The sequence below is a fragment of the Nesoenas mayeri genome (assembly GCF_963082525.1).
Source record: "Nesoenas mayeri genome assembly, chromosome: 1".
In the NCBI taxonomy this organism is placed as follows: domain Eukaryota; kingdom Metazoa; phylum Chordata; class Aves; order Columbiformes; family Columbidae; genus Nesoenas; species Nesoenas mayeri.
Window position 1 is genome coordinate 66,509,462 of NC_137541.1, and position 24,623 is coordinate 66,534,084.

Sequence of the window (24,623 nt, forward strand, 5' to 3'; positions counted from 1 at the left end):
ACTTAATTTTTAATCATTCTGTTAGTTCGTTACCGTTCAAAAAGACGAGCTACAATATGCAATGCCCACTTCTTGCATTTCCACCACACCAGTTCTGGTCTATCATCTTCATCAATTTGCAAAGTCTCCTATAAATAAATACATTAACAATTAACTGTGTGTTTTGTTGAGACAAATGATGTTGTAAACATTGTTTGCTGAGCAAATGCACAGCACTGACTTCAGCTTCAGATCTGTTAACAGTTATATAACATTCATGAAGTTTCAGATATCTTAATTAGTCAACATAATTGTATATATCAATACCTCTACAATGTCCGTACTTTAAATTTCAAAAATATGCACATTTAAAAAACTGAAACTGAGACCAATGTTAAGGCTATTAAATAAATTTCTAATAACTTAGGAAATGGCAGTTAAAGTTGTACACACACAAACAAGAATTTAAGTAGTATTTTTAATTTGTTATTCAACAAACAAGGAAGACACGAAAGAAAAAGAGGAACAGAGACAAATGATGGGTTTGTGATGAGCTTTCACTTCTTGTACAAGATAAACTGGCTAAAGCATTGAGAAACTCGAAAATATCTCAGATTAGAGTTTACAATGTATCACTACGTCAGCCAAAGAAATTCTGACACCTTACGTGATCTTCCTGCATTTCTGTCAGAAATATCACTTATTCCAAGGATAAAAGTCTTAAAGAGATGGCATCTTAGAAAAATAAACACTTACAAAATCATCACACTGCCTGTTCCTCAAACACCAACACACAAGTCTCAGAGGTCTTTACAAAACTAAAACTTACGGGAGGTACATTTCTGTCAATTATAGTACGGAAGATCTCCATCCACTGAGTCATAGTCTGGTTATTCACCAACTGGAGTGGTAATGCATACTGAAATAAGAAAATACACACTGTAACAAAAGACCAAGTCTCTGCGAAAAAAGATAAATCTTTATACAGTAGCTACATTCCCAGGAAGGTGAGGTTTTAAGTAAAATTAAAAGTAATGGGTTAGATATCAACACTATTCTAATTGCAGCCTTCTTGGTACATTTTACAGAGGAATTTCTCAGCAGACACTCTTTGAGGAAGGTTCCTTGGTATAAGAACTTGCTAATTCTTTTTGGTTCTTCCTCTTCTTCACAATAGCCCAGTTGACTTTTAGGGATAATGGTAGTAGCTATATCACAGGGCTCGGGGAAACCAATAGCATTTTAGTAAGTGAAACGTACTCCTAATTATTACCTATCCCATATCTAGTAAATCTTATTTCTCTACAAAATCCAAAGCAAAGTGACAATATTCTGGTAAGCTATTGGAAGGTAAAATAGGATCTAGGGGTCTTTTTAATCCTCCCCCCATTTCATAACAAACTACTCTGGCTTTTTAACGTCTATTAAGAATTTTCAGGCTGCCCCTTACATAGGATCTTGTTTTGTTTCCCATTCTCTAAAAGTACATCCTCACCAAACTCAGCCCTGTAAAAGCTGAACTCATCCCTGTAAATGCTTGTACCTCAATAAATAATTTCTGCCAAATCTTGAGAAGATAATGAGAAATGCCATCTACTGAAGTGCACTATTTTACGATTATACTACAATAAGCACTACTGCTACTTCCAGAGGCTAAGCAGCACAGTCTAGATACTCATATAGTTTGTATCAGGTTAAGGGTGACTTTACAAAAATAGGAACATTTCTCTGGTAAGCTTATAGACAGGATGTACAGAAGTACCTAGGTTCATTAAAAATTTAATCTGGCGGATCACGTGACCAGAAAAATCTGTAAAGATCCTATTTTTATAAAAGCTGTTAACTGTACATGACTTTTCCCATCCACATTGGTATTTTTAGTCAATCACACCCATGAGAGTACTGAAGGCGGTCGCTGTGCCCAGTAAAGTAAAAGTTCTGGTTTTCCTCTACATAGATGCCAACCTGAACAAGAGCATAGAAGATTTTTAAGATTTGTTTCTGAAGCAGTACAGAGTAATGGGAGTTATCAGGCAGAAGCTGGATCATCTGCTGCTGAATCCGAGGCAAAAATATTTGCATTGCTGCTATGAGAGGATCTCGCTCCTCTGCTTTTTTGTATCTGCAAAGGAAACAAAAACGTTGGTCCAGGATCTACACACTAGAGATTCTAATGCCTATTTCCTATCAGCAGTTTAATTTCTGTACCATAAAAAAATAAATAAATCCAGCACTCACTCATTCACTTTCCTCTCTTCTAGCCCCCATATCAACAATTTGTGCAAATTCTCTAAGGTATAAATAGAGAAATGAAAACCAACAAATGTTACCTTATATAAACGCAGCTATTAGGAGGAAGAATTAATGTTCTTTACTACTGAACTGTCAGCTCACAGGAGTAGGGACATGAGTTTCTCTGTCATTCATATCAATGCCAAACCCAAGTTGGGTGCTGAACAAAGAGGAGTGAACAGCCATTGAAAGGGAAAGAAAATTCCTTTGTTTTGCCAACATTCTCTCTTTCTTCATTTACATTTCTTCTGTGCAGTTTACACATTTGTTTCTAACAATAGATATATATATTTTTTTTTTAAATAAGAGAGAGGTCACTACACTTCTCCTATTTTACGCTTTGTGGATTTAGACAATCAGGAGGATGGTGCAGGTAACAATATGCAATAGAAGTATATGACAATGACAGTACCGTCTTCATGACACAAAAGTAGAAAATCATTTGCATTCATATATTCAGCATTTGGGAAATCTTCACACAAAAGAAGTTATAAACATTTAAGAAAATTTTCACTAATGGGTTAAATCAGATGAAAAGCACAAAGCCTCAAGAAAAATGTCAGTAAATGTATACAGATTATTGCTAGCTTCTCTGCTTTCACTGATGATATAAATATGATGAAGAGTTTTCATTTATTTGCAGGAAAGGAAGCATAGGATAATTATTAATTCCCCTTTTCTATCTGAATTCCTTGGAGAACTGCCAGTGCTGTCAAGAACGTTATTCTCGGTAATCAGCTGAGCCTACAAGTACTGACTTCTCACCTACTGATGGACATCAACTTACTCGTAGGTCTTCACCAGCTGATACAGGCACAGGAGGCTCCCAAGCCAACTCCCACTGTTCTGAGACTGCAAGTAGTAGCCGATCTTGTCCACCACAGCCGTCCAGTGGCCGGGAAAGTCATGTTTGATGATAGCACGGAGGCACATTGTCAGCTGTGCTCTATGGCAGGAGGGAAAGAGAAATACATTGTAAGTAAAGAAGATCATGGCAGAGTGTTTAATATTAAAGGACAGATACCAAATCTTGGTTTATTTGCCACAACAGACGTATTACATCATAAGTATCATACATATTTTGACAACACTGAAAGAGTTCTGTGAAGTGGAAGAGGAAAAGCAATAAAAAAAAAATCCCAGGGGATTTAACCTTAAGGAAAAAACAAATATCAGACCATTTGAACTAGTTCTCTCCCTTCTTCCTCTCTCTTCACACCCATTCAAGCAATATTTGAAAACAATTAATTGCTCACAAAACTAGCCAGCTTTGTACTTTTAAAATGAATGTTAATACTGAAAGCAACCACAAAAACACAAATTTGTACATTTGTATTGAACAATATTGGCCTGTGTTATGATCCAAGCCAGAGGTTCCTCATGAAATTACATTTTTCCTGGGATCTTCTCAAACAGCACTTCTCAACCTCTGAGGTACATAGCAGAGCCAATTGGGTAAAAACATCTTAACTTCCCCTTCCTTCCACACACTATTACATGACACTCACAATGGTGAGGTAAGACATGATTGTTAATTGACTGAAGTGTGATGTAACAAAAAAACCTGGGCGGCACTGAGCTAGAAGCTGTAAATAAATACTCCTTGCTCCACTAGGGAAGAATAATTTTTTTTAAAGTCTGCATAAAATATCAGTTCTTCTCTCTTTAGCTTTCCTTGGGTATTCTCTTGCAGTGCATTACCGAAGGAGCCACTATTACAAAGCAGTTCAATAAGGGATCCTCCACCTACTGATCCTTTTAGCTTTGTACAAACTTCCCCCCCAAGCCTCTGGAGTTTGTGCTTGTTGCTCATTTGGTTCCCCCTCGCCACTTATTCTCACAAGCAAACAGTGAAACCCATCAGTATTACAGCATCAGACTAGTTCCAGTGAAGTTTCTTTGACTTCTTTAACCTCCAACAAATCTACAATTTTATCCAGTATTTAAAAACCCTGTACTTTATTCCAGGTGATTGTCTCAGGGATTTAACGATCCTTTAATATGTAGATTGTCACAGTAACATCAGGACATTTTGAATACCACACTATGAAACAATACCTGAACAAATTTGCAAAAAACTCCTTGAACTTTCATTACTTTACGTTCTTTTGTATAAACGTAGCCTTTGTATTTTTCGACATGATGGGAACTGCATGCCTTTAATACATTATCACAGAAACAACACAAGCTGCCTCACCTTGTAGCACAACCATGGTAAGGAGAACCTTTCTCTTTCAGTGGAAACACTAATCATCTGCATCAGAGCATGTTAGAAAAGCTGAACTGGAAATGATATCTCAGAACAGGCCCATTTATACCGTAAGCATTCCTGGCAGGTGTTTTTCTGATCTATTCATAAAGACGTCCAGTGACAGCGATGCTATAAGTCTAACACATTCTCGTATTTTATTATTTCTGTAAAGTGTTTTTCTCTAATCCCAATTTCAATCTGTAGCCAAGCACCCCTCTTCTGGATATGAGTACTGACAAAAAAAGACATATTTTGAAATCTTGCTGGTGGAGAGCAGGAAGACAGAAGAGGAAGATTTTCTTCTTCAACATCTACACATCACAGTCTAATCACATCCTATCAGCCTCACTTTCATTAGTGGTGAACAATCATACACTGCAGTATGTTTGTGAATCTAAACTATTATTCTAGCAAAAAGTGGACAGCATTTTTTCATTCTTTTAACATCTTAAACCCAAGAATGCTAATACACATTTAAATACCAGGATTACACATAAAATTGCAAAGGTAATTGAGAAAAGGCCTACCAGAAAAAAAAAAGAAAATATATCTTGGGCAGCATTTCTCCAAATGCTTAAGTTTGTATTGCAGATAGCCCTCTAATATATTTACTCTGAGTCAGCCAAATAGACAGGTTGTCACTACAGCAAATGTTATAAGACACTTTAAACAACACCATAAGAGGATAAATTGCATTACAATCCTCTTAGCTGGGTTACTACATTTCTGAAGAACAGGTGCACATAAATATGTTAAAATTTATTGTTATTACATTTTCAGAACAAGTATTTGCTTCATCTCCCAATAAACTGAGATCCTCAAATTAACTACATCCAGACTGGTAGATCTGAAAACCTGAGCTACAGAAGTATCTCTACACAATGTAATGTACCTCACTAAGTCAGGAGAACGAATTATTCCTTCTACAATGTTATCACGAATCTGCTGACGATCATTTTCATGAATGTTGAATGGAAATACAGCTTCTCCAGGAGGTGGTTCACGGTCCGGCCAGTACTGCGTCACCATGTTCTTCAGGTAAATGGCAGCTAAGTATAAACATCGGGGAAATAATAGTTTAATTCTAGCACATCTCCACATTACTCTGTGCTCAACATGTAGTACAGCTGGAAGCAGAAGATAGAGCAAGTTCTTAACGATTATAGGCACTAAGCACAGCTGAGTCAGAAAACCATTTTTTTTAATGATTCCACACAAGATCAGGCTCAAGTCCCTCATTCTAAACACAACAGAATAGTATTTCAGCCAGCTTCTATCAGGATACATTCTCTATTACAGCAGTCTTCCACAGGGACACAATATTCCACCGTTCAAAACAAGCAAACAAAAACCTACTTATCTGCATTTTCACTCATCCCTAAAAGAACTACTCAAGCTCAGCAAGAGAAGTTTTGGAAAGCTCGTGTAAACAAATCATTGTGCGGGCAGATGGGACACTCTGCTTGGGGAAATGCCCAGTATGAAATTGGCAATTGGCCCACCTTCTATTCAGACAGAAATGTTTGTTGTGAATTCCCTGAGCTTTATCTCACTATTAGGATTTCCCATAATCCCCTAGAATTGTTCCCTTCTGTCTCACATGAAAAAACATGAAAAAGAAAGTTAATCTTCAACTGAAAATAAAGCAGCATTTATGCCTCAGTACTAAAATGCCTCTAGGCATTCTTTAGGAAATATAGGAAACACGGTCTAAGACATTAAAGTAATGTTCTTAATAAAACTCTTGTCCCTGTACCATTTCAGTTGATTACTAGCTGAGCTTTTAAAGTATAAATAAGATATCCCTGGGTAAAATAATTTTTCTTGGTGATGACAAATTACAAAGCATGAAAACATGTAGTTTGTAAAACACTTTACTAAGAGGAAAAACAGCTCTGTGTCTATGACGTGCCAGAATATTCACAAAGAAACAGGTCCAGAAAGACCAGCCCAAGGATTTATTTTACTTTGTCCATAGATCTTGTTGTTATCCAAATTCTTGACTTTAAAAAAAAAAAAAATCCCAGGGAAACCTGTTGACTTACAAATGTAATTTAAATGTGCTTTTCTATTTCATAGCCCTACGCTGTAAAAAAAAAAAAAAAAATAAATAAAAATTATGCTCTACATACTTGTTTTTTTCCTGAATGATACTGAAATGAGAGATTAATTTATAAAAATAACCTTATGGAGTCTAGATAAAGCATAAAACTTTACTACAGAATGGTTTAACAATGCCATTCAAAGTTGGATTATCTTTGAAAAAATAAATGCCAGCATGACAAACAGCATATGTCAGCATGCCCCAGCGCACTCAGGGGATTAATAGGATCTGTACAAAAGAAACAACAGTGCTTCTATGGGAAATGCTGTTCCATAGGATAAAAACAGAGCTGTGAATGAAACAGTATTTATCAATTTCTTGAAAAAGCTTAATATTTTCTGTATCTGTCAAAAATATTGTATAGTAGTTAAAACAGATGAGACTTTTGAAACTGTTCTGACACAAGTGTATACCCTGAAGTTAACTGCATCACCATACCTGCACTCATGTACAATTCAACAATGTTTCTAGACATGCTTAGACTATAAATTTATTTATTACAAATGTATAACTTAACAGTCATGCGACCTTTCTTCATATCTGCTTTTGTGAGCAGACACCACAGATACTGACCAAGTGTATGTGGCCATCCTTGACCTAGGGAACTATGGTTTCTTTCATTTTTCCAGGAAAAGTGATTCAAATAAATAAACAGGTATTCAAATGAGATCCACTGTTTTTAAACTTCTGCTTGTCTTGGCATCACTATTTCTTTACCACCAGGTGGAAAAATACCTAAGGCTCCCTAGGTACCGAGTTTCGAGCAGAAATTATTCTCTGTGCATATCAGTATCACAGCAATCCAGTAGGGATTACTACAAACACAGGGAAGCCAAAGCAGGACTCTACCCTACACCCATGGTTTTACCTGATCCTCATGTAGGAAAGACATGGCAAAGATGGATCCTTCTCATTTCCACAGTCAGAACAAACATGAACTCACATTGCAACAGCTCAACACCCTCTTGAAGCAACTAACAGTCTGATTTTCTACTGAAATAAAACTACAGAAGGAATTTATCTCACCTGCTTGACGCACTGGAAATTCAACTTGATCTGATACTATGATTTGCAGTAGACTTGGAGCAAAATTGATGATCTTATAGGACTGAAACACATAAAACAAAGTTAGCAAATCACTGTGTTTAAAATAGACTGTATTACCAAAAGCTGAATAAGAATTATAAGCTATGTATTTTGCAGTGTTCTTTGACTGTCCTCATGAAATATGAAAGGTTTTAGCACTTGGATTTACCCAGATGTGCAGCAATCCAAATAATTACTTGTAAAAGCTGAGCCTACGACAGCACATGGGTGGAATCAGTAATGTGACAAAGCCCTCTATTAGAGATTAGTGATAATGAATATTTAAATAATTCTGAGAATGCATAATGAGAAGCACTACAGATCTGTCTTTGAATTATTTAACTAGGCTTCCTAAGTCAGATGGATATTGACATGCTTCATCAATACATACCATTTACTTGCAAAATAGATTGTGGTATAACAGCAATACTGAATTTTTAAGAGATTAAGAAAACCATTTAAAATTATTTTCAAGTGTAAACAGTATCTGCATCAGCTATGTATTATACAGCTATCTATCTTTTAACCAGCTAGATGTACAGTGCATCTTAACAGAATAATCAAAACTGGGGAAACACAGCAAAATAACTATTTTTAATTACAATCAAGCATGGATAGATGACATTTCAAAACCCACAGCCTTCCTGAGAACTTTTCAAATGCTACATCAGCTATGCAGCTGAAGAATTTCAAAGAGAAAACAATGCTCACTGAACTTCTGAGGAAAGCACGCCAGATTTAACAGATGTGAAAATCTGATAGCATTATGCTGCTGTCATTCAACAGGGGTCCTTCAACGTGAAGAATCGTTGACTCAGCATGGTGCAGTGACTGCTAAGCCTTGGCAACATTAGTAGTTACTAGTAGGTCAGATCTTTCATCACTTAGATCTGTGTGCTCGATGTTCAAAGAGAGATGTTTCCTGGGGCTAGATGGCAGTAGCTTTCTTTATTTCACCTTTTATAGTATTTCTTTCCAGCTAGATTATGCCTGGCAGTTGTGTGGTTGTTTCCAGAGCTCCGCTTTAAGTACAAGTCCACTACATCCTCCCATAAATTCTGCCTTGTTTGAAACCTGTGAAATAAGAGGTATGTTCTGCTCTTCATGCACCCAGGTCCTGGATCTAACATTTCCATAATGAAGTAAGCTTAACATTGCATTCATGAAGCCTAAGTGTAAAAGTTGCATCACAACGCTGTCATTCAATCATTTGACTAAACTGTTTAACTTTCTGGCCTTCATTTTATTCACTATAATGATAGTGTAATTCTAACCTGCTCTGTGCTCGGAGATTCATTTGATCTTTATTGAGTAATCTCAGATCTCAGATAAAAGCGGTAATGTCAAATGAAAAGCACAGTCTCCTGCAATTCCCTTCCCTGTAAACTTTAATTATCCATAAGCAATGCTCCAAATGAAGTAAAAGCTGTAACAGTACAGGAACTCCACTTATCTACAGACATGCTGAAATACCAGCTTTCAAAGTCAACTGGCTGAAGCATACTGGATTCCAAAGGTCACCTCTAATCAAGTATACTGGAGTCCAAAGCTTGTCTTTCAGTCACTATCGGCCAGAATCTGGTACGAAGCTGGTGGTTTCTGACCCACGGGGCTGCAGCAGCCTCCAGCACTCAACACCCAACTCCCAGGGAGATGAGAAAAGCACAAGGAATCCCAGCAGCACAGAAAAGCAAAAATACGCCTGAACTCTCACCATCTTTTTTCTTCTAAATAGTGCCAGTGTGCTGTCCTCAGACCCAGTCTATGAACAGCTTTTAGCACTATAAACACATTGATGAAGAATGCAACCTTTTGGGGGGTTCTTTCGTTGTTGCTTCCTGCAGTAAGCCTACCAGTATCACATTTAGGGTAGACACAGTAGTAACAGTATAAATTCCTTCCCTTTTCCTGTTCAAACAGCTTTACCCACATCTACATTAAAGTCACTGTTACTCCAGAAAGCTTTACTGGTACCACTTGTGCTGGCACACGATCACTACTCCTGAAGTTTTGCCAGGATCCGTACAAATACGGTCACTTGGCCTGCAGAGCAAATCCTCTCAGCAAGTGCCTGGGGTGACGCAAGTTACACGGAAGATACGCAGAGCGTCTCGGGGGGGGGCCCGATCCCCATCAACATGGCACTATGAAGGCTTTTTTTACACTTCACACACTGACAACCCTAAAGAGATCACAGGGACATGGCATTGAGCTCCCACTAAATCCTTCTGCTTCACGCTATTATCATTACCTTTCTATCACGACTTTGAGCAATGCCCTAGTTTCCTCATTCCATCCCATCCACATTTTCACATAGCTCCCTTTCCCACCCATCATCAGAAACACGAATGCTGCAGAGATCAACAGCGATTGTGTGCCCATTTTAGAAACAAGACACCGAATTCTGTTGTATTTGTGAAGCTTGAATATCACCCTGCTCACTTATGCAGCAACAAATCCGGTCAGGAAAACTACACACTGCTTGCAATTTTTGGAACAGAGGACTTTTTAAAAAGCTGCATGCAGCAACATTTTTCCTATACCAGCACATTCTTGCTGGTTTAGTTGTCACGCTAATTGTGATCTTGGGATGTATTCTTCCCTGCTTTGCTTGGGAAACCGTACAACAGGCTCCTGGACACCAGCAAGTAAAGCTGTACGTATCACGTAGCAGGTGCAGAGCAATTGTCAGGTGTGCACTGTGTAAATGGAAAGAGACAAGGAAAAGATGTCAGAGCTCAATAAATTCAGCACGACAGTTATTTCTATTGTTAGAGCTGCACCTGAACTTTTAGAACAGGAGTGCAGGAATCTCGTCAGTCCCACGGAAGGAATGGAAAGCTGCTGGTTTTGAAGAGCCGTGCCCAGAAGCCGCAGGGAGGCACCAGATGGCTGAAAAAGACCTGCAGCGCAACTCCCGTAACACAGCAGGCTGCTTCCTGCACTTTGTGAATAATCACACTCCCTTGAACTCTCATTGTTGTGATTTGGTAAAACTTTCTATAAAGGTGCTGCTCGACAGGGGCATATGTTTACTTTAAAGGAGAAAGTACAAGTTTTTGAAAGATGAACTTTCCCTGAGTGCTTATAAGGAATGATGATTACTTTAAAGCTGTATAAAACGTGTACTGACTACTCTTGCACGAATCACAGATCAGAGCACTTATGATAAAAAAAAATAATAATCTAATTTAATTTCCACTGGGATTAATAGGATGGGGTACAGCAATGTGCAAGGCTAGCAGCTGAACTAGAAGAGGCATACAGCACTAGTAAGATTCAACTGAGTAAATTTACAGCAATGACCAAGGAGATGCCTGTGTCCCCACACATCATCTTTCACGTGTGTCCCATGTCTCAGGATCTGTGCAATGCAGCTGTACAGCTTTCTGCATTCTGTCCTTTCACTTTTGGCCTAACATGCAATCGTCCTCATGTCAGCTCCATTCTTCAAAACATCAGAGAACGCATCATTTTTTTGTCTCTTCCATTTGATTAGGCATTAGAACAGATGACACCAAGAAAATACGATGAACACTGTCATATGTAAAGGACTAGAATAGTAGGAGAAGTGAGCAGGAAACACACATAAAAGCTTCCCCAAATTAATCCTACTGAAGAAAACAATTTTCACATCTAACATTCAGATTTGGCTCCCTGGTTATCATCCACTACATACTACTAAACTTTATTTCAGTTAAGTATAATTACTGTGTCTTGCTTGCTGTCACATTTAAAGCCCACAGCAAGCAACTGCTCTATAATCATATTTGTCAGTGACCTTCCCACTCCAGTGAGAGCAACCACAGCAGCTGAGCACAGAACGGCATGGGAAGATGCTTCTTCCTCTGCAGAACAACAGGACAACGGACGTGGAAAACTGGACACCCTCAGGTTCTGCAAGCAATGCCAAGCCCATCCTTCTCCACCAGTAATAAACAACATCTCTTTCTCCCTACCTCTGAATTCCAGTATGGTACATAAAAACCGCTGGAAAATCAAGGCACTTTGTTTGCAAAGATAAACACACAGAAAGAAAAATGTACCTCGAATATGTATGCAATTAATTGTTTACAAAGATTATTTTAAGGCTTTCATGCATTTGATTTGAATGTTCAACTACCTGGTTGACTAAGTTTTATTTTCTGTTTGCTGCACACTGAATATGTGTTACTTATTGTCACACTGGGGAATATTTTTACAGTTGTTAATAGTATTTTCTCTCTTGGTTTTTATGCTGGCAGTCACAGATAGATTGTTATAATGAACTAGGACTTCATAAGACACCTTCTTCTTTCACTGCCTATGTGCAAACCACCATTTAAGGAGGGGGAAATGCACCGTATTTTTGCACAAAGTGAAAATAAACATAAGAACCTACCTGAGCTTCTTTCCACTGTGGGTTCTGCTGCCAAACTTGTTCAGTCTCAAACTCAGCTTTCACAGCACTTCTAATCATGCATGTCAACCTCCTCATCACAAATACCTGAGATTCCTTCCTCTAAGTAACATGAAGTGTTCACTGTCACGCTCAGAGTGGCTTTTACATCCCTGCCTACTATGGGAGCCAACTCAACAAAGATATGGATGATATGGAAAGAAGCCCAACTTTATTCTGGACTCTTCTGCATTTGGGCAATCTCCTTACACTTCTTTCTCTTATTCCAGCACTGCTTCCCAGTTCCTGTCAAAGCCAAATTCTGTACCTCCTTCTCAATATTTAAACAAACAGCTGTATTTTTACAATTGTGTCCTAATTTTCCCATTTGTTACAGGCCAAAGAAATGTGTTAGAGCAGGTTGAGCCAATGAAGGTTAATGCATAAAAATTGTATGGTAATCCTATCCGAATTGGAATCGGAGATGGCTTTGTATGTTCACATGATCAGAGAGTACACTCCACAAGATTCCAAGAACTGGCACATGAAAGCAGTATTTAGCCATTAAAAAAACCAAACCAAACTAACAAAAAAATAAACCACCAGCAAAAGTCCCTGAAGCCCATGAGACAGACCTAACAAGAGTAACAGCCTAGAACAGCTGCCAAAGAGAGGTGCACAGAAACTGAGTATCTTTCTTGGTATGATAACTGACTGTTCCAATAAGTACAGTGTGGTTGATAAATATGATCCTAAAGTGCACACTGATTATGACATGACAGAGCTGAAGAAAAAAATGAAAGAAAAAGAGGGGGATGGAAAGATGTGTGCACTTAGAAAATCAACAGGCTAAGAGGGAAATTACAGCTGCTACATCACAGATATTACTGACCTGGCAGGAAATTACTGCTCTAGTTTATCAAGAATCACATTTCAGACAAATCCCACACTTACATTTGTGTTCAGATCACTGAGAAAAGTGAAGTTTTTCGATGACTCAGAAGTAGCATGCATCATCCGACGAGAAAGATCAGAAAAATCCTACAAGGAACTGAACTATCTTCAGAACTGCACCAACAAAAATGGATCAGAGTAATAGGGCAAAGTATAATACAGGGTCATGCACCAAAGAACAACAAGAATTTCTCCTTAAAGGTTCAGGTTTCTCAGTGAGGAACAACTATAGGATAAAAGGACCTCAGCATATTAAGTGATAAGAAATATGTAGGCGTTAGGCACAAAGAGGATAACTGTAGTTTTAGGGTGTATCAAATGACATACTAGTGGCATTGAGCGTGAGACTTTATGGAGTGCTGCAAGCACAAATGACAAGATTGCAAAAGAAAGATTAATTCAAAGGCACAGAAGAGTGAAGAATGCTGTGCTCTCCTATTATTAGATTTCATAAATTCAGTTTTACGATAAAGTAAAAGAAATACAGCCTGTTGAGGGTAGGAAAACAGTCCTGTAGGGATCAGCCTTTGGCAAAGATTTGAGAGTGGGTATCAAGAAACCAATTCCAGTTAAGAAGTAAGATTGGCATAAATGCATATAAACAGACCATAAATTTATTTCGGCTGGAAATCAACACTTTTTTTCTAGCTACAGGAGGAAGAAAATTCACAAACAGCTTTCCAATAGATATAATAATGGGGGGAAAAAAAAAAGGAATCTTGATTCCATTTCTGAATGCAGTTAGATGATAATCCAGAAGGCAGACAGCAACTTCATTGATTCATCTCTGTCTTTACACAGGTGCAGGAACATATAGAAAAGAAAGAGGCATTTTCAAAAACCTACCGGGACTTTCTACAGCTAGATAAGCTTTCACTCATTTTAACTCCATTCTCCACACTACACTGTAAGCAAATTATGGAGTTGAGACTATTATGATTCTGTTCTAAAGGACTCTCTGTATTAGCACAAGCAATAAGGTGCCTACAGAGAGGTGTTATATTGCTGGACTAGTAGGATTTATACTTCCTGGGAAGCTCCTGTGATTACCTGGACTCAAACTTGAAAGCAAATGTATACTGCAGACAGGCTAATGCAAGAGAAGATCTACCTCAATACCTATTAGCATGTATCAGGAATAGCATCACTTTCACTAGAGCAGAGAAAAAAGGTGGACCCTCTTCTGTTTGGCCAAGTGTGGTATTACCACTTCAAGTACTTATTACTGGAGGGTTTTCTGTTTGGTTGGTGGATTGGTTCCTTTGCTAGAACGAGATAAAAGCTAGAACAGCACCTGGATTCCAGTACTTGCAGGAAGACAGTTACATGTCAACACTGTCATTACGTATACAGGAGCCTGACAAGTCGCTTTGAAGTCTTGCTTCAAAAGCACTGAAAGGCTTCAAGGTGCCAAAGGCCCACATTACGCAACATTCCTCAGGAGCACTTTTGTTCTACTCATCCGAAGAGTCACGTCAAACTACCAACACTGCATCAGTACATTATATCAGTCAGATACACCATGCTTCATTTAGTAACAGAAAGCCTACAGAATAATAGATATGTCTTCATTTCAAGATTCATTCGTTATAACAGTTAGAACAGAGAAAATGTGTCTGCTATTTCAAACAAAAATCCGTATCTCAGCCTATGCTTGATAAATGCACATGCAATGTCAAAACTAGGGTCTTTCAGGCAAATTGCATTATTCATCACTTGAACTTAAAACATTTTACAGATCTCAATCTTAAAACACTTTCAAAACTTCTCCTGGGTGTCACAGTACGTATTGATTATGTTAAAATGCCAGTTTTAGGAGCAAGATCCAGGAACCCAGACATCTGCCTCTTTGTTCTGAGCCTGGCAAACACATGGCAGTTTATTATTGTACTTCTGATTCTTGTGCAACAGGATGCTGACAAAAATTTATAATTTCCCTCTCAGCCCTTAACAGTAGGTATAAAAATAGGTACTGATGAATTTTTAAAGTAACTAGGCCAAATAAAGAAAAAAAGTTTTGCATTTTTATCTAACTATCCACAAGAGCATTCTCAATGTCCAGCACTTAATCCACTGATTTACTAAAGGAACTTGCCAACTGCTAAAGCCAGGATTAGCTACAGCTAATTCAGAAGTTTTAATTTGCCTAAATAGAAAATTAAGCCGGAGTAGCAATCCTGAAGCAGCAGTAATTCCTGACAGCCAATTCCCATTGATCGTTTTGTTAACACGCAAAAAAAAATCCAAGTCCTCCAATAGAATTGGCCAAATCTTCCATCAAATCATAGAGGTTAAAGCTTTATTCATGTGCAAGGGAACTTTCTCTTCTCTCAAAGGTCCAAACTGAGATTTGGTCACAGTTTTGGCTCACCACAGACTGCCACTACATTAAGTGCAGGATGCCGTCATAAATACTACCCGCAAAAATCTTAATGTGGCTTTCTTGAAGTTTTGCTTGGCATGCTGCTGAATGGGACAGCAGGAATACCCTGGAGTCCCTGTCACCGTGCATCTGGAATTGGAACACAGGAGGTTCCATTTAAATATGAGAAGAAACTTCTTCTCAGTGAGGGTGACAGAGCACTGGAACAGGCTGCCCAGAGGGGTTGTGGAGTCTCCTTCTCTGGAGACATTCAAAACCCGCCTGGACACCTTCCCGTGTAACCTCATCTAGGTGTTCCTGCTCCGGCAGGGGGATTGGACCAGATGATCTTTCGAGGTCCCTTCCAATCCCTAACATTCTGTGACCTGCCTGAGCACCCGCGGGCTCGGGGCAGCGTGGCGCTCAGTGTCCCGCCTCCCAGCACCCAACACTGACCGCGACCGCCCGGGACAGCCCAAGGACCGAGCCGCCGCGCTCCGCTTCGCTACGCCCCGCTCCCAGGGTCACAAAATTAAGGGTGAAATTGAGTGAGGGCGGCGATCCCGCCAGGGCACCTGCGGCGCGGACCTGGGGCGCCCGGCGCCGCTCTCCGCACCCGCAGGCTGCCAGCACCGGCAAGTCCCGCAGCGGCTGAGCCCGCCCCGGGGGTCCCGGCAGCCAGAGCAGGGCGGCTCTGCCTCCCGCTGCCAGGCCGCCCCCGCCCGGCCCTGCTGACAGCCGGCGCGGAAGGCCCCATTCTGGCTGGGGACGCCGCCGCCCCCGGCCCCTCTTTCCGCTGCAGCCCGCGCAGGGGGAGCGCAGCGCCGCGGAGACCCCTGTGTCCCCCATCCCCAGCCCTTCGCTGCCGCCTCAGCGCGGAGGAGGGGGCGACCCCCCCGGCACCGACCCCCGCTCCCGCCCCTGCCAGCGGGGCCGGGTGCCCCCGTGCCGCGCGGCGGCCGGGGGGAGATGAGGCGCGGCGGGGCAGGGGCGGGGCAGGGCAGGCCGGCGGGTCCCGGCCGCGGCCGCCCGTTGCTCCCCCCGCCTCACCTGATTGAGCTCGTTCTCGGCGGCGATACGCAGCTTGGGGTCGATGGTGCCCTTCAGAGCCTGGATGATCCTGTTGGGATCCATCTTCCTCTTCCCTCGCCGGCGGGCAGCGCTTCCCCGGGGGCAGGAGGAGGAAGATGAGCCGCCGCCGCTAGCGCCGCCGCCCCCCCCGCGCCACAATCACAGGCTCGTGTCTCCCACCCCCCCTCCCGGTCCCTCTCCAGAGCCATTCACCGGTTTGCGACAGCTGGGTATCGGGAAAAAGCGGCGCTGCTTTACGGCCGCAGCGCCTCCTCCCGGCTTCGTGCAGAGGTCGGCAAGAGGTGGCCGCCATCTTGTTGTACGGCCACAAGCAAGGACGGCCCGTGGTGGGCGGGGTGAGGGGGCGGCCATGTCGTGTCCCGCTCCCTGAGGGACAGAGCGGCTGGGGGCGCTGTTGTCATCACGGTCTGTGTGGGAACGGCGACTCTTCCACTCCCGCCTTTGATGCAGCTGCCCCTTGCTCCACCCCTGGAGATACCAACAGTGGGCCCATGGCGAACCGCTGTCATGGCGACGATGAGGAAGGTTATTGACGCCGTTATCCAGGTACCTCAGGATCGTGCCCCTGCACAAGACGGGCTTACAACACGCGGGGAGAGAGAAATTTGCTGCAAGGAGCTTCCTAAAATGTGCAGTTGGAAGACACATCACAATTCCTACCATGCTTCTGGTACTTGCCCTCATTATTATACAGATTAGCAGACCCTGAAAGTGGTTTATCTTAATGGTATTTGTGTGTGAAAGTGGGGGGAAGGTGCTTTCCACTCAGGTTTGTCAGGAACATCAAAACACGACTAACTGCAAGCATTTGGCCCACTGTGATTCTCCACTAATGTCCTATTTCTCCTCTCAAATCCTGAAAACATGCAGGTGAACCCAGGGAAGATTTAAACACCCCTGCAGGTGTGAGGTAGCTATCAAAGGTGCAGCTCACAGACCAACAGCATGCCAGGAAAACCTCACAACTAATATGATCTTGGTGAGCCAAATCCTTTGGTTACTTCTGCAGGTGATGTTTTACATAACATTAACAAACCAGAGACATGTTATTAACTGGTGGAAAGAACAGAAGGACTATTCGCTGTGCTTTGGAAGAGTCAAACACCAGGGCAATTACAAGATCATCCCATTATATAGATGCCCTAAGAACACAATTGGACGTGTCATTTGTTCATTTTAATTACAGTATAAAACATCATTTCTCATTATTGCTCCTCAATTAAGAAAACAGCAGTACTTCCCTCAATTTATGTATTACCTGACCTCTACTGAAGAATACTCTTCTTAACAATGGGGAATGCACAGAAGCGCCATTTATGGCACGGATACCCTTCTGTAGCCAAGAGGACTATATGGTAAGGCTTGCCACAACACCTTGACTGCCACTAAATAACTTAAGTTCCTAAATTGTTTACAAAGAAAATATTAAAGCAGATAATACTGTGATGATTTCATATACAAAAATTGTCCATTGATAAGTTTGCTTATAATTAAAAAAGAATCTAGCTGTAAAAATGAATTGGACCTACCTAGCATTTGGGGATTGTGTGCGTTCTTGTGGTTTTCATCACTTTTTGAAGTGGTGCGGAACACCTGATCATTATCACTCAAGAGCTGTCTTTCTGTTCTCCAGTAATGCAGCTCTACAGCATCTAGCAAGACATTGTAGGTACTTTCATTCACCTTTTCATCTCTTCTTAGAAGCACACAAGACTATGTCCAGTAAACACAATATACATAAAACAAAAAACAAGGTGAGCATAAAAAGTGTATCTTTTTCATGATGGTAATTCTTTGCCATTTTGGCCATAATAAATAAGACTAGTTCAATGAAAACTGCTCATTTTAAAGATCTTGGATCATATTTCATACTAAAACCAATTTTTTACTGTTATATCTCTACTTCCTTTAGCATGTTTTGGACAGTTTAAAAGCAGATCTGGTTTATTCCATTTCTGTGTATTCATCTGTGGTAGGAGAAGTTAAAAGTTACTGAATTTATTTGCTGAAGGACTTCAGTCTTGTGGAGCTAGTGAGGTAAAACATATCAATAATGAACAAAACATGCTTAAAGGCTGTTTTAACATCTTCCTTAAATATTCTTCAGCATTTTATTGCACTTACAACCTGCATTTAAAACCGCACATTTAACACACAACATTCACTACAAAAAGTGGAAAAAAATTTACAGTTAGGCTTTTACTTTTAAGACCCACTTTTTGTGCACGCAGCCGTCAATGAGGCAATGCAAGCAAGTCTCTGAATCAGGTAACATCCAGTCCAACAGCAGTTATTCCCTTTGTAGTATGTTAGGAGTTATTTAGTTGTGAATAGTATTGTTGCAAGCATCTACCTATGTGCAAGATTTGATGCTTGCCTGATATTTCTTTCAGTAAGACACGAACCTCCATAGATACCATTTGCTATGCTATTCTAAAAATAAGTTTAGGCATTAGTTGAAATATTTTTCTGTAAATTCGAAAACTTTAGGATGGAAGTAGCTATTTATAAGCAAGAACTCATATGCCTTTTTGTTAGAGCAAAGATCCTGTTAATATTTTGGGCTTCATCTACTTCAAAATAGTGTATCTGGAACTGCAAAATGAAGAATCTGAGGTACTCTGAGATTTTCTTGTCAGCTGTCTAACCCTGCTGGTGAGAGAAGACCCAATGTGACAGGGACAAGTGATATACAAAGAAGCTAAAAGCAACTAAATGAAACTCAAGTGACACGAGCATGCAAGTACAGGAAAAGAATAGATGAGAATAAAAGGAAGGTGGAGAGATAAGGGAGAGCAAAGATTTTTTTCTTAAAGCTCCAGAACTCTCCAGGTGTACTATAACAACAGTTTTATGAAGCATCTAGAACAGGGAATCATATTTTGAAACTCACTTGCTGAATCCAAGGATTTTTAAAGCCACATTAAGTTTGACCTCCAGAAAAATCAGACGAAGTTCCTGGCAGAGTTGCTATCAAGATAACTTGATTAAGTTCAAGAACTTTGGGAGGTGGAGCAAAACAAGAAAAACCTTACATATTGCAAGTTTCTTAGAATTAGTCCTTTGATTTTTGGTTGTTTGGAAATGTAGGTAGTGTTTTAGCTGAATGCTGTGTGTAACACACTTTCTGCTGGCATAGAACAACTGCTATGTTAACCTGCCATCCAAGCTCCTGTACAATAGCCTCTGGTTATCAGCTGTAGTTAATAAGAGGTACCCATGGAAAAGTATGACAAAGATGACAACAATCCTTTGTGTGATGTGCTACAAGCTAAAAGTATGCACTGTTTTCTATATGGGGTGTACTTCATTGTAGTGAACTAAGGACAAAGTGATTGGATCTGTACTTAGCATAAAGCCTTCATTCCATATCAACCACAGCCTCACTCATCCAAGACCCAAACAGTCCAAAAGCTGTGTGAGCTAGTACTTTCCAGTTAAATTAGTACTTTCCAATGTTTGGTTTTGGTTTTTTTTTCAAGTACAACACCACCTGGAAATGTTCGATCAGCAGATACACTTTTATAAGCTTTTTCATGCTTAATAGAATTGTTTATAGTTGGGAGACAAGACATAAAACTAAGCTGATCAGAGACTTGTGAACAAGTGCATAAGTTCATTTTTATCTGGTTACGGTACAGTACATCTCCGGTTAGAGTAAACAACAGACTTTTCATATCCTCCACAAGACTCTCAAACTTAATTTTCTCAAAAGACCTGAATAGATTTGATAAAGAGCTAGCAAGGGCGATCTGCAGCAGATAAACGTATGCCAGGTTTCCAGAGACAAGGCTTTGATCAGACTTAACATTCCAAAGCCATCTTCCCCACTGTTTTGTCAAAGCAGCTGCAGATAATTTGTGGCAGTCAGGGAGGAAAACGTACATAAACTGAACCAGTGCACCAGAGCAGTGGCATTCTCTGCAGCACCACTGCAGCCATCAGGAGGGAGGTTTCCTTTGCTGCAGGAAGTTAGCCATGGCAATTCTGGTAGGTCATTCGTGTCTCCTCTCACTTCCGTAACCTGGAAAAAAACACACAAGTCACAAGTGCATTAGTACTTTGAAAACTTTAAGAAACACTCTGGCATGGTCTAACCCAGGTAGCCAGCTCAGTCCCCCACAGCTGCTCGCTCACTTGCCTCCCCCTGTCCCCTGCCAGTGGGATGGGGAAGGGAATTGGAAGGGCAAAAGTGCAAGAAGTCGTGGGTTGAGATAAAGACAGTTTAACAGGTAAAGTAAAACCTGTGCACACAAGCAAAGCAAAACGGGATTCGTTCACCACTTCCCAGGCAGGCAGGTGTTCAGCCATCTCCAGGACAGGAAGGCTCCATCACATGCAGTGGTTACTTGCAAAGACAAATGCCCTTACTCTGAATGTCCCCTCCTTTCCTCCTCCTTCCCCCAGCTTTTATTGCTGAGCATGATGTAATACATTCTGGGGTGTCCCTTCTCAACTTCTTATGCACCCCGAGCTCAATGGCTGGTAGAGCAGCATGAGAAACAAAACGTCTTGAGGCTGTGTAAGCACTGCTCAGCAATAACTGAAACATCCCTGCTTTATCAACAGTGTTTTGGTCATGAACCCAAAACATAGCACCATACCAGCTACTCTGAGAAAAATTACCTCTGTCACAGCCAAATCCCATACACCCTCCTATTTTAGAGTAATTCCAGTGTTTCACTGAAATCAGAGAAAGAAATATGGAAATTTGCTCACTCCAAATCCAAAACTAGTATTAGTTCCTTACAATTTATCTTCAGCAGGCTGCATAAGATAACTGATCTGGAGAGAATTTAGGAGATATCTCATTTGCATAGCAAAACACAGCAATAGGAAGTTAGCAGAACTATGGTGCCCCCTTGTATGTATTAATAAGACCTGATGATCATCTCTATATGATGAATGCATGCTACTTGGTGCAACAACTCAAGCAACTTCATTTAACAACTGTGGAACCAAAAGTATTGGCAACTAGTACTTACATGAAGTCTATACTGGTCTTACCACAAGTATTTTCAAGTTGTGAAACTCACCTGTTCAATTATTCATCCAGAACTAGAATATGGTTCTAGGTCCTTAAGTCTGCATGTGCTGAGGTAACTAAAACTGTTTTGGCAAATAGTGCACTGAAATACTCAAAAGTACTTTGAGAAGTTTTCAAAACAAGTTTTAATCTAGAAAAACAAAGAATGAGGGTTGAGGTATCAATAGCTTAGTGTTTATCATTATGGGAAATCATGTGAAGTCGTATTTCTAGGTATTTGAAATTTTCTATCAGTGGATTTTGGCCAGCTGCCAGTGTGGAAAGCAGCTGTTTTGCTTGGTCTTTTGCAGTATTTTTTTTTTTTAATGTAGCCTTGACATGGACGGTTCAGTACTAGCCTTTTGAGTCACATATTGTCTGAAAACATTTTTATGACAGTACCTGTTCAACTGTACTTATATTCATTTTTATAACAGAGGTTTGCAGCTCCAATCAGAAGCACAGTGAAAGCCAATAGTTCTAGCTAAGGGAGCTACACAAGAATGCTAGAGGATAAAATTGATGCGTTCAGTTACTGTATGGAGTAGAATTGCCGAGTGGTTACTTGGGTGTTTTAATAACCAAAATCGGGAAAACCAGACATTTTATTTGAAAGTAGCTGGCGCTGTAGAGATGATTCCAGTTCAGGCTGATAAAGCTTACAAAAGTATGAAACTTTCAAAGCCATCCATTATATGATTTACAGTCAAGTTTACTATCAAGGGATAGTGTAATGATTAGATTTCATGTTTCATCATCACTTCTTGGTTTTAAAAATCCATTTTATACAGGTGGATAACCAGCTCTGAAATTGAGATGCTTACCTCAGATATCTTAAATATATGCAAGCTAGAGATACATAAGTTTTGATAGATCTGCCAAGAAGAAAAACAACTGCCAGATCAGTCTGAAACAAAGTGTAACATGGGTCCACCAAGCAGTTGTCCAGGCTCCAGTGAACTGCAACATTAGAAGCAACATGTCCTTCATGTATTCACAGTAAACATATCTGACACTGCCAAAGGCCAAGCTTGTTAGCAATGCTGAGAAATAGTAGTAACTTATTCTTAAAACTAAGCAATCTATCATACAAGTACATATAATAAACCCAAGAAAGATAAGTCACATGCTAAATTAAGAAGTCCGCACCAAGGCAGCCTAAGGCACAAGAGCTACCCTGCTGCTATACACAGAGTAGGGCTTATTTATTAGTCCCTATGCAAACAACCTGAAAGAAGAGAGACTGAGTCAGTGCTCTGTCTAAAAATCCAGAATTGCAGGTCTGCTAGAAAAGCAAAGTCCATCCACAGCCACAAAGCTACTGCAAGCTGGAAGTTACCCCTTGCACTTAGGCCTGTCTACCATATTCCCATATTTATACACAAGAAGAGTTAACAGTTTGAGAAAAAATATACTAGTTAAACTCCTGCCACTTAGCCTTTATTATTGAGAGTGTTCTAGAAATAAGCTGCTTTATAGGCTAGAGTCAGAATTAGCACATTTAAAAATACACAATACAGGCTTAGTTTTCAATGGCTATGGCTTGATATTTTTGTCTGTAGTGGTAAAAAACAAAACAAAACAAAACTAGGTTCCCTAAAGCTTTATCCTAATTTTTTCACCTCAGAACTCAAAGAAATTAAACCAGGACTTGCATTAAGATCACCCTCTAAAAATTTATATGAAAAAGAAATGCAAGCCTGGAATAAAAACAAAATCTTTCTGGCAGTGACTTGTTGTAAAACTAGTTACCAGGAAACAACAGCTTTATACCAGGTCCAATTTAAGTTTTTTGTTTCATTTAAGCAGAAAGCCAGACTGCTTTTACTCTGCTGTAAAGTTCTTTACTTTGCAGAGTTCTAGTTCATCCTTAGATACACCAGTCAGGCTTTTCTACTATGTACCTTAGTACACTGAGATAAAGTACTTCCTACTGCTAAAGCAAACTATTGAAGCTTTTAAAACTGTTGAAGCTTTTAGAAGTAGAGCCAGTGACCTACAGTCTTCTTACTAGCTCATACTTCCATTTTAAATACTGAAGTGCTTTATAGTATGTGACATGCTGCTTCTTAGACACAGACATACATGATGGCTTTTCCAGTCGCAGGCCACAAGAGATTGCTGATCACACAGCCCCTGAGCTATAAGGAATTCCATAAAGGCTTCTTAGCATTTGTATTCAGGTTTGATTTAAAACACAAGCAGCAGGTCCCAACTACAAATAAAGTTCCTTAGTTCTCTGAAAGGAAGAGAACTTGGCATTACAATCCAATCCAAGTCTCATGGGGGAGTGAAGCCATACCTGTTTGTGCTTCACAATGGTCAATTTTAATATATTGCAGCTGAGTAATAAACTGTGAGCCAGCCCTTCAGTGACTGTTTTGAGGTTTAAAAATTTCAGCTACTTCACTGCTGAAAGACAGCTGATACAGCAACACTAGATTTTGACAGGATGTGCATTTAAAATAAGTAGTCCTAACAAAGTCTACAGCATTTCACTTTAATTTTGACTTTCAGTTAAAAAGGAAGTAGGTATATAACCCTTTGAACCTTTTGATCAATAGAACACTCTTGAGAATGGCATCAAGCAAAAACTAAGTAAACAAGTAATCCCATTTAATCTACACAGTTTACCCTGAATCACTAAAAGTTGAAGACAAGTTCTACATAATAGCATGCATGTACACCCTCCATCAGGAATAAGCTCTGATATCTTTTGAAAATAAAGACCACTGGCAAGATTAATACTAAAATGCATATTAACTTGTTTTATTGAGGCACAACAAGGCATTGTGAATAGCCCATACTCGAGGCAATCAATAGTGTAGTAAGCTGGACATTAATACAGTTTAGGGTAAGTGCAAACAATATACATTCACAGCTTTACTAGCAAGGCTACATCACAACTGATAAAGTGCCAAATTAGTGCTGATTCAGTACCCCAACTCCATGATTTCACCTTGCACAACAGGACCATCATTTCCCCCAATAAAGGAACCACATATCTTCTATAAAGTCAGTAGTAAGTGCAAAGCTAGTCCCACCCCCCTCCACCAAGGTGTTTGGAGCAGCTCTTTTGTAAACATTGCACTGGATTTT

General features: G+C 40.1%; 1 protein-coding gene across 1 annotated transcript in view; it reads right to left on the reverse strand.

Annotated features, from left to right (window-relative positions):
- The window catches only part of IPO8 (importin 8), a 50,118-nt gene extending 33,524 nt beyond the window's left edge, over positions 1–16,594 (reverse strand). The window contains exons 1-7 of the mRNA XM_080360215.1: positions 16,457–16,594; positions 7,653–7,734; positions 5,415–5,571; positions 3,059–3,217; positions 1,945–2,101; positions 809–898; positions 34–128 (exon numbers count right to left, since the gene is read on the reverse strand). Coding sequence (XP_080216341.1) covers positions 34–128; positions 809–898; positions 1,945–2,101; positions 3,059–3,217; positions 5,415–5,571; positions 7,653–7,734; positions 16,457–16,540 — 824 coding nt within the window. The 5' untranslated portion in view covers positions 16,541–16,594. The remainder of the gene's footprint in view (positions 1–33; positions 129–808; positions 899–1,944; positions 2,102–3,058; positions 3,218–5,414; positions 5,572–7,652; positions 7,735–16,456) is intronic.
- Between the last annotated feature and the right edge of the window lie 8,029 nt (positions 16,595–24,623).